The sequence below is a fragment of the Lytechinus pictus genome, chromosome 16 (genome assembly GCF_037042905.1).
Source record: "Lytechinus pictus isolate F3 Inbred chromosome 16, Lp3.0, whole genome shotgun sequence".
NCBI lineage: Eukaryota > Metazoa > Echinodermata > Echinoidea > Temnopleuroida > Toxopneustidae > Lytechinus > Lytechinus pictus.
In genome coordinates, this window is record NC_087260.1 from 17231753 (window position 1) to 17242971 (window position 11219).

At 37.2% G+C, this 11219-nt stretch overlaps 1 protein-coding gene across 1 annotated transcript; it reads left to right on the top strand.

Moving 5' to 3' along the window:
• Positions 1 to 4929: 4929 nt before the first annotated feature.
• Positions 4930 to 6054, top strand: LOC129279555 (G-protein coupled receptor moody-like). Its single transcript, XM_054915659.2, has one exon. The coding sequence runs from the start codon at positions 4930 to 4932 to the stop codon at positions 5998 to 6000; it is 1071 nt and encodes a 356-aa protein (XP_054771634.1). The 3' UTR covers positions 6001 to 6054.
• The last annotated feature ends 5165 nt before the right edge of the window (positions 6055 to 11219 follow it).

An 11219-nucleotide genomic window follows, 5' to 3' on the forward strand; every position in this document is an offset into this window, starting at 1 on the left:
TTCATTAAAATGTTATTTTACTAATCTAATAAGCCTAATTAGAACGCGAAATTCGTTTTTATTAAGGAGAAAACTGGAAATTGTAAGCACTTTTGTAATTATGAAAAGGATGCAAGGGATCATATATATTTTTTTTAAATAGTGCGAGCGCAAATCGCAAGCCGAAATTTTTAATAAAATATCATGAAAGGGGATTTAAGTAGTTTATTATAATTAATAGAGATATACATAACTCACCAATCAAAATGCGAGCACGCAGCGCGAGCTGATCCATTTTGGCAATCAAACCTAAAAAGGGGATATTATGAGAACTTTATCGAATACACGAATAGAATAAATACTTGACAAATCAAATAATGCTAGCGCGCAGCGCGAGCTGACCATAAAACGAACATTTTGGAACACTTAAAAAAATCAATTTGTAAATCAAACAAAATAATGAAAGCTCGATGTCTGAGAGATATTTTGTATATAGACTTTAAAACTTGATATTTTAAGCTCCATATCAGCCTATAGTGAGCAAGACGTGTATCTCATAAAACAGACAATGCGAGCACGAAGCGTGAGCGAAAAATTTATATAGTGACATAAAAAATGGCTTTTCTTCACCTTTTTTATTCAATCACCTTCCTCCTCTTATTTTCCCTCTTCTTTTCCTCCTCTCTTTTTACTTACTTTTTCTTTCTTTCTTTCCTTCCCTTTTTTTTCTTTGCCCCTTCCACAAATAGTGGGGGACATTTGATATTGTGTCCCCCCCTTTCAAAAAAGGGGGAGGACCTGTCCCCCTGGGATTCCCGCCCATTGTGCTGATGTCAATTTGACAAGCAAAAAAAAAGTTTAATTCCAAATGAAGGTCATTTTCGTCCCGAGAAATTTGACCCCAAACAATAAGGGTTTCTATTAAAAAAATATAGGTAATTTTGGTTACATTTTCCAATTTTATCACACCGTCCAGAATTCCTGGGGTGCTGCCTATATATGGAAAATAATACACGCAGCACCCCTGATGAAAATCTTGGGGGTGCTTCAGCACCCCCGTTTTCCAGGTCCATTTCTGCGACGCATTCAGCTTATGACCAGTTTTCTCAAACTTGATCACTTTTGGTGTTGCAATTTATTCTTCTCATAAATATAACATCATGTTAGTTATCCGATGAATGTAATCAAATATGGGAGATCCGTTATTTTGTTTTGCTTCATTTGAATTCTTTTACTAGAGGGTATATTTTATGACTCTGATATTAAAATAAAAACCAGTGATATTGGGCAGAGTAATGTGCATTAAATATTTAATATTTTTGAGGAGATATAGTTTTTGGTCTCGTTTGTTTTGAATATTGCGAGGTTTTTTAGTATTTGTTTATTGCTCTCTCGGACCAACTGTTAGTTAGATCAAGTGAGTATTGGACCAACTGTTGATTTGACCAAGTGGGTGTTGGACCAAAGGACATTAGTCCAAATGGCCATTGGACGAGGTGGCTTTTGGCCCAACTGGCTATTGGATGAAATGATTATTGGACAGAATGTTTTTAGACGAAGTGGTATTTAGATGAAGTAGTTCTAGAAGAAATGGCTATTGGATGAAATGGATCTTAGACAAAGTGGCTTTTAGACGAAATGAATCTTAGACGAAGTGGCTATTGGATGAACGAGCTCTTAGACGAAGTGGCTTTTGGACCAAGGGGCTCTTAGACTAACTGGTAATTGGAGAAAGTGAATCTTAGACGAAGTGGCTTTTGGACAAAGTGACTCATAGACAAAGTGGCTATTGGACGAAATGGTTCTTACTTAGACGAAGTGGCTTTTGAAAGAAGTGGCTCTAATTTTTTTTTATTAGGAGGCTGCACCTTAAAACTCCGCTTTCTTAGCAGCCTCCTCCATTCCCAACCTGTTTATATGACAATTTTGATTATAATTATTGTACATAGAAATTTGCTATGTTTTCTTGCTTTAAATTGTATATCAAAATGTACGAAACAAATGTTAATGTTGGAGTGGAAATAAAAGAAATGAAATTAAATAAAATAACTGGCTATTGGACAAAATGACTATTGAACGAAATGATATTGGATTAAACAGCACTAGGCGACATGGTCATTGCACGAAAAGGCATTGGACGTAGTAGGTATTAGATCATTTAAATCCTAGACCAATTCAATATTAGACAAAAATAATGGTAAACCAAATTTGTTTAGCCGGTGTGGTTTTAGAGAATACAGATCAAATGAAATGTCCTCCTTGTGCAGTTACAGGGTATTTTATAGGTTTAATGCAATGAATGAGTATAACTGAGCGAATAATTCCAGAAGTTACCAAAATGTACCATCAATGTCCTGCACATTTTGGTAAATTTACTGTGCATTTACCAAAATGTGCCGTCACAAATTTACGGCACATTTTGCAACTGCACATTTTGGTAATTTACCAAAAGGTGCAGTCACCAAAATGTGCCGTTACATAGTTACGGCACATTTGGGTAAGTTACACATTTTGGTAATTTACCAAAATGTGCCGTTAACACGCCGGCCTCAGTCCGATTTCGACGTATGTGTATCACCATCCCCCATCGCAATTTTACCTGTCTTCATCTCTCTTTGTTTCTATTTCTCTCTCTCCCCCTCCTGTCGTTCTTTCTGTAGATTCTCTCTGTTTTGCTCTCATATCGTTTTCATAATTAGCACTTTCTATTCCCCTATCGTCCAGACCATGATCCTCGTACTGGCGCTTTGGGGATTAATTATGCTTTGTGTCGGAAAACCATCATTATTCTACCCGAATAATACAAAATAAGAATATTATTAAGAACATGGGGAATTTTCAAAAGATCATTATGGCCACGATCCTTTAAGAGTGTTCCAGAATACACTAAAGATGACATTTATCGAATGATATTTTCTAACTACTTCAATGTCTAAGTAAAATCAGGTTACTCAGATAATTAAGTCAATCAAATGAACAGATGAAATAAAGCATCCTTTCATTTCAAGAATCATCAAATAAGATCCAAAATATAATCAATGCGGTTTGCTTGCTTGTGTTCTCTCATTTGTACAAATAGAAAGAGATATTCCGACAAAGAAAATTCTGTGGACAACCAAAGTGGTGAATTATAACAATATTCATATCCTTAAATCGATGTATTTATATCAAAACGGTTCAATTTTCTGACATCAAGACTTATCTTAGCTTCGCTTGGTGAAATTGTGGGCTCATTTTGAATGATTAATATGGAGGCCGTGATTTGTGTGCTCATGCTCATTTGGCCAATTGACATTGTTGCCTTACACGAATGAGCCCCTCTCATTTGTAAGTTATATCCCGGAATTCCATCAAAGATGTGGCAAAAACTGGATGAAACACTGTCCAAATTCAATATTAAACATACACAAAAATCATTCCGTTTTTCTTGATTTACTCGTAGTGAACTATCATAAACCGTGGTCCGTTTTTTACTATACCCACGAGTATATACGGTAGAATATTGTTAATACCTATTGTTACACCATTGATGAAGTAATCTTATATGGTCAATAGAAGAATGAAGGGATAGAATGAAAAAATATAGAAAACAAGAGGTATGATTGAAACATACTTATCGCAGTTTTTCGGGGAGATGCAAATGTGTGAGGGCAATGAATCGATCACTAGCCATAAATTGCCCCAATTTTACGGACAGTAGGCGTAGCAGGTTATAATCTCATAAAAAGGTGATTGACAAACAGTGGATAGAATATAATTTTTGAAAAATAAGAGAAAAATCTTAATGTCATTTTTCTGAGAGGTTGAGTGATGGATTATCAGTGACTCGTTTTGATTGGAAATAATTTTTGCTTATCCCTTCAGATCCTAATGAATAATATAAAGACCAGACTTTTAATTTATAAGTTAATCTTCGTACGTCAAGAGGGGATATTCAATGGCTTCAAGTAGTTGGAAGACCAATTTAAAATGAAAATCAGTGTGGGTGCTGGTACAAGCTAGGATTTCAAAACGGAGAGGGTTTTTTTGCAAGTAGGGAAATGTGTGTGGATGTGAATGTGCGCGCGCTCGTTTGTTGAAAAAACAATGTGTGCGGCTATGGCTAAAGGAGTGTGACATTCACAGAAAGAGAAAGAGAGTTTGTTTAAAATTGTTTCGGGTCTCTTGGCCTACCATTGACATTTGTGCACTGAATGGGCCTATTTTGGTGAAACCCTTGTGAAATGCAGCTTAGGTTTATGACTGAAATTAATGATATGAGAGGAACTATGGTAACTAAAAACTTCAAATTCAAACATATAGGCCTATAGGCCTAATGTGCGAACAAATTCGTTTCGCAAGAATAGAAATCAACATGACATTGCTTGAGTTTCCTAAATGCTCAAAGGCTGCACTAGATGATCGTTTTACTCTACCTTGCTCTCCCTTTCTTTTCAATTCATATATTTTCTCTTGTTTTCATCAGCCGACGGGGAGTGTAACATCACTGATGCTCTGTCTCGGAAACAGTTTCAGTCACGTGGTAACACTATAGTAGTAAAAAAGACCAGGACATTTCTAACCGCGATTGGCTGTTAGCTCAACTCACGTCATCAGGAGATTGTGTGAAGGAAATGAGACAGAAAGAGATATAAAGAGAGAGAGAGAGAGAGAGAGAGAGAGAGAGAGAGAAGGAAGGGGGGGGGGGGTGATGAAAAGTACAAAAGAATGTAGAGAGTAACAGTGGAATGTCTGTGATTTGTTGTGGACTTTAAGGTTCCAGCCATTTCGGGTAAAAAATCAGGGATAAAACACATCGATAATTCTTGACGGAATCGTGAAGTGCATGTGCTCCATTCGCATTTCATTCCATTGTGCTGGGTGACTTTTGGAGGCAACATCGAACGCTACTCCTCTATCAAAATTTCATCTTCACTCCGGGCTTCAGAAAATTCATAATAGTGATAAATCATGCCGAATTCGTCTGAGATAGATGAATCGCCGTCAGGGGCAAGCTTGGGGCTAATGGTAGCGACATCGTTCCAAATTCTTTTCGGGATCATGGGACTGCTAGGGAATTCTGTTTGCTTTGTCGTTTTACGCCGTCAATCCCTCAAGAACCACACTAACTGGTTAATTGTAAACCAGTGTACGGCCGACCTCCTAACATCTATCGTTTTAATATTGGTCGTCGTTCAACTGCACTGGTTTACCCTTCCTCCGAATCTCGGATACCTCGGATCCCAACTCTACTGCCGTCTTTGGGATTCGCGGATTCTCATCTTCAGCGGCTTTTCGACATCTACATTCAACTTGGTGATCATATCCGTTGAACGTTACGTCGCGGTTGTACACCCGATGCTGTATGTGACGCGTATTAAACGCAAAACAATGTACGTGCTTGCGGTAACTGCTTGGTTAACCGCACCAACTCTACAGATTGTTTTGGCAATTACCCAGTTCGACTACCGCGGTGGACGCTGCGTTGTAATCGACAGAGGGCCGGCAGTCGGCGTTGCGTTGTTTCTTTGGGAATATTTTTTTCCAGTCGTCATCATGGGCTTTTCCTTTGTCCGCATAGCAGCGCGGTTGTACTCTCTTAACCGCGTCTCGACCGCGGTGACGGATGACACCGACGCTTCGACTGCAGCGAACGGTACTCAACCTTCAAACTTGCCCTCTGGACCCGAACCAACATCGGTCGCGCCTGTATCAACGAATGGCTCAAGGACTGGCCCTGCGCCAGCACCAGCTAATCCCACCATGCAGGAATGCAGGAACGTTCGACGACGTAACATCACCGTGACTCTCCTCATAATCTACCTTACTTACCTTGTTTGCTGGACACCCAACCAGATTGTCTTTTTGGCCTTCAATTTCGGAGTTCTCCCGAACTACATAGGCAGTACAGGTCATATCATTACAACAATCCTTGCTACACTGAACATTTGCGTAAATCCAATCGTATACGCTGTGAGGTATAAGACATTCAAGAAAGGACTAAGAAATTTCGTGTTCAGATGTCTACGACTTCAGGAATAGTGTAAATGGTATCAATTATTTGGCTAGCCCAATCATTGCCATAGAACTTTAAGTCCAGTTGATAGGTCCTCGCGCTGTCAGGTCTAAAAAAATTCCACTTAACACCGCGTTCGTTTTATTTTTGTATGATTTACAAAAGGGAGTGTGTGAAATTGCGATCTAAAAAGATTGACATGAAATGTTTAAGGCCTCATCAGATGCCCGCCGAGCAGGAAGAGAACACTCTAGATAATGAAGGAAACCTACAACTCGTTTGAACATGTTTGACAACTTAATGGACTTTGATTCAAGATTGACCTTCAAAGATATTTGAAGAGGAAGCTATATCGTTGCCAAAAACGAATAGATTGCAATTAACATGATTATTCTTACTGGATTGAACTCGGCAAAGGGAAACATTAGGTTTTTTAAAGTAATTTTCTGTATAACCGTGCAAACAGACAATTTGTTCATCTTCTCATTATTGTAGTGGGCTAATGATTTCATCAAGGCAAGGTAATTAATATTCATGAGCGTAATTACAAAAAATTCACTACATTGGTAAATATGTCATTGATTATAACCGATGCATCATAATACTCGAAAATCCTTGGTTCGAAGTCAATTTTCGACCCCCAAAATATATCATTCGGCTTATATTTGCTTTGCCGTGTTAAAATAAAAGGTCGCTCCATTCCAATCGGATCTAAGTCGCCCTATACACTAACCCGTCTCTGTGGTCGAATGGTTAAAGCACCGGCGTTCAAAGCTGGGGGGGGGGGGGCGGGTTCGATTCCCGGCCGAGGCATTTTTTTTCCGGCAACACCAATTTTTACAAAGGGCCGATAGCTCCGAGGAACCTTGATTTAAGCATGGACCTATGAAGAGATGGACATTCATCGCTTAAATAATGAATTCACTAATAGGTGACTGTAATTGTCATCTGAATAGCATTCCCTTCATACTAGTCTTCTTTGGTCCTATGATCGTCACCGTGAGATAGACTAGACACATTTTGGAAAAAGAGGCCTATATAAACTTTAAGAAGCATTTTGGGGTAAAAGTTGGAAACCGGACTATTTCACACAATTCAATTATGCTGAATCTGATCAGATCGGTTCCCAAGCTAATTTCTCATGTTTTGACCACCTAATTTGCATAAACAAAATGGCTACCAAATTGACAATTTATAATCTTATTTCTACAATATTCTTTTATAATTTTCGCTTTTACCGATATGGATACTGCAAAATCCTGCATACTTAACATGTACCATTTGGGGAAATTTGTTATTTCTGTTTGCGGCTAATTAATTATGCAAATTTATGCATATTTTGCAATATTATGCTTTAATTTGATAATTTCAGCTCAAATGTTTATATTTTTGGTACAAATAGCATTTACATCATTATAAATAATTGTACGGCCCTTAGAATGTAATATCACAGTGAATAATAATGTATTTTATTGTTTTTTTTTATATTTCTTATGTATTTCTTTGTATTTTGTACCTTTTGTTTTGTACATGTTTTGTTATGGGATCTGTCAAATTATTGATTATCAATGGCAGAAAATAATTAACTTCAATGATTTAATTATGTAATCACTTTTTTATTCGCATATATCCATGGGCATAAACAGATGCACCCACTCCCACATCTGCATACAAAGGTAAACTCCTGCACGGAGGGCCTTCCCATTTAAAAGCACACTGGTGGAGATCCAACGAATTTCATGAACCTGTATTCAAGCGAATGTCACTATTAATTGCTTATATTTTTATTATAAAATGGTATCTTGAATTATGATATCAATCCATTCATATTTACAATTTTAGATGATGAATTATTAAATTTGAATCATAACAGTACTGTAATTCTCAACTCCTAATACTAGTCAATCAGTTGCATTTAATATCCTTTGGAGTAGTTATGTTCCCGACCAACATAATCTGATCACACATACATGTATATAAATTTAGTGTGTTTTTCTTCAGCAAAATGAAGTGAAAACCGTCTGCTGAAAATGAGATGTCCTGTGTTTTTCTCCATTACGCTCGTCAAATTGTTTGTCCCAATATTGAACAAAAATTCTCAGAACTGAACCCACATATAATCCATCAATTAGACAGTTTCCGTGTTTTAAAAGCCAGACTGTGATGTTCTAAAGTTCCACAACGAATAAGTCACTGCATATCCTTTTAATAACAATTTTTTATCATTGGACTTCATTGACGGATTACATGTGCAACCCCATAATATGTCTTTTCCAATGCAGTACTGCACCTGTCCTATCAAGGATTGCCGCTTCATCCAACTTAGAGGCGTCCAGCTTCCCCCAGCTTGATATACACTTTTACCTTCGGGGTGTGGAATGATCAATGTCAGTTATATCATCGAGCTGGTGTTCCATTGGATGGCTTGATTGATAGGGCAGCCTCATATTATAAAAGTGATCTCTAATTGTTGAAATCAAATCAATTTAGTACAAGTATTCTGCGGAGGCAGTTCGTATCGAAGTCATCGTGTTTGTGTTCTTGAGATATGTCCGATTCTCATGTCACAGTAGAGAAAACCTAAACTTTTGTCTTGATAGAGAATCTGCTGTCTAACCAACCAGATCTTGTTTCAGGTGTTAAAATGCTCGGAGTGCACCTTTTCAATACCGCAGTGAATTGTGTAATGTCTTCTAGGTCATTTATCGAACTTCTAATATTCACACATCTTCATATCTTCATAAGATAGACTATTTCAAATTGATAACGAAGATATCTTTCAGAGGAAGGTGGGTTCCTGGCATGTTTGGCGTTCCTGTAGGTGATTATTAATCCACTTATTTTGATCGGTATTAAACCCAACAGCATCCAATAGCTTATACCCAGCTCTGATAGGCTGCATGCGAGTCTGAGATATCACCATCAAAGTCTAGATCGAAAATTTCTTCGATTGTAGATCCAGGATGTCTCTTTCTATGAGGAAAGCAGTTGCCTAAGTTATGTTTGACTTGTCAACCGGTTTTGATACCAGTGAACATGTCATTCCTCTTGGGAGACTGACAGTCTGTTTTGGAATTGATGATTCTGCACTCCAATGGCAGGTTTCCTCTTACCTTGCCAACAGAGCTGTAAGAAGCTGTATTCATCACTGGCATGCAGTCTCCTGTGACTACCCTTTGATATGGAGTTCCTTGGGAGTCTGTCCTTGTCCCTTGTTCTTCAAACTGTACATCATTCCTCTTGGCTCTGTAAAGTGGCAACATGGTCTTGGTATACACTTATATGCTGATGACATTCAGCTGTATACCTCACTTTTGATCCAAAAGGTAAATATACAGAGGTTCGTGCAGCTGCTGTTGTTGGTGCTCCCATTGAGGATTCGATGTTGGATGAAGGTCAACTTCCTGGAGCTTAACAATAAAAAGCGAAGTATCTTGTTCTGTCATCTCCATATATGCGTAATTATTATGACTACAACTCCAGTCTTAATAGGTGAGGAAGCTATATATCTCCAGTATGCAAGGCTAGATCTCTTGGCGTAGTCTTTGATAGAACAATGAGCATGAAGAAACACACATCACATGTCTGCCAATCTGCACATTACCTGCTCCACAGAATTGCTGAGATCAGACATTGTCTTACATGAGGTGGTGCAGAAAATATCATCCATGACCGGATAACCTCTAGACTGGACTTCTGCAATTGTCTCCATGCTGGTTTACCTTCAACGGGCATCTCTAGCACTTTTTAACCATAGGACACACTGTGAAAATTTGTTCTGCATTGGGCAGTGACTGGGCTGGAAACCTTGTTTTGCCCATGTTTTAACAATGGAGCTAATCTGTGTTTAGCACCATGTTTTTATCATTTCCTCTTCTGTATTCAGTATCGTTCGTCAAAGAATCTTCCAAGGCAAGGATTGGATAAAAGCTGTGGTTTTCAGTTATCACTTTGATGGTTGACTTGGGGAAAATATACCGTTGCCAAATAAATAAATAAATCGGTAATGACCAAAAAAACTAGTAAGTGATCCAGTAATACAGACCCTTTGCATTTATTACAAATTGTTCTTTGGTTAACTGCCATGATTGCAGTTCTGATGGAGCTGAATCAAAGATATAATTTTGCTACAAGGATAAAAACAATGTACTGATACTTATATCCGATTGATAAACTACACTGCGTAAATCATACGTTTAATTGATTATTTGATCTGTTTTAAAACATTTTAATATATCTATTTCAAGAAATTTAAGTTCAGCATGATTACAGGTTTTCCAACTTCTAAACTCTTCTTTTCTTACGGGTTCATTGTATTTGGTAATTGTCATGATTATAGGATCAGCATCAATGTTTTTATATTGGGCATGTCTACTACATATACCTTGCAAGTATATTACTTTCTATATACAGGTGTGGGTGTGGGAGCATGTGTGTGTATTTGTTCCTGAGTACAATTAACAGTTGTGGCAAAAGAAGTTTATCAAATGATTCAAATCATTGAAGCTTAGTATTTGTCAGCCATTGATATTAGTTTTTTAAAGATCTCATATCAAACATATACAAAGCAAATGGCAGAAAATACAAGAACACAAAAGAAATATCAAAGAACAATAAAATAAATATAAAAATTGACTTGAGTATTATATTTAAGGGCCAAACAATTATCATAATGATACAAATGCTGTTTGTACCCAAAATAATAAAAATTTTAGGTGTAATTATCAAATTATAGCATAATATTGCAAAATATGCATAAATTTGCATAATTAATTAGCCGCAAACAAAAATAACAAATTTTCCAAAATGGTACATGTTAAGTATGCAGGATTTTGCAGTATCCATATCGGTGAAAGCGAATATTATAAAAGAATATTGTAGAAATAAGATTATGAATTGTCAATTTGGCAGCCATTTTGTTTATGCAAATTAGGTGGTCAAAACATGAAAAATTGGCTTGGGAACCGGTCTTATCAGATTCGGCACATTCAAATTAGGTGAAATAGACCGGTTACCAACTTTTACCCCAAAATGCTCCTTGAACTCAAGTTCTCCCCATATTGGTCTTGTCTAAGAAGGGACTGTACCGAGAAGCAGTTCGTGATTGGACATTTATATTTCACAAATTGTATGTGCAGTTGATAACAAATCAATGAAATAATGGAAAATCGATGCGCAGTTTTTGTTTACCTTTGTTAATCTTAGTTCCATGTGTTTTATTTGGGGGAAATGTCTGCATATTTTA

Coding starts and splice junctions, on each gene's coding strand:
- LOC129279555 (XM_054915659.2), top strand. CDS start 4,930: ATGCCGAATTCGTCTGAGATAGATGAATCGCCGTCAGGGGCAAGCTTG.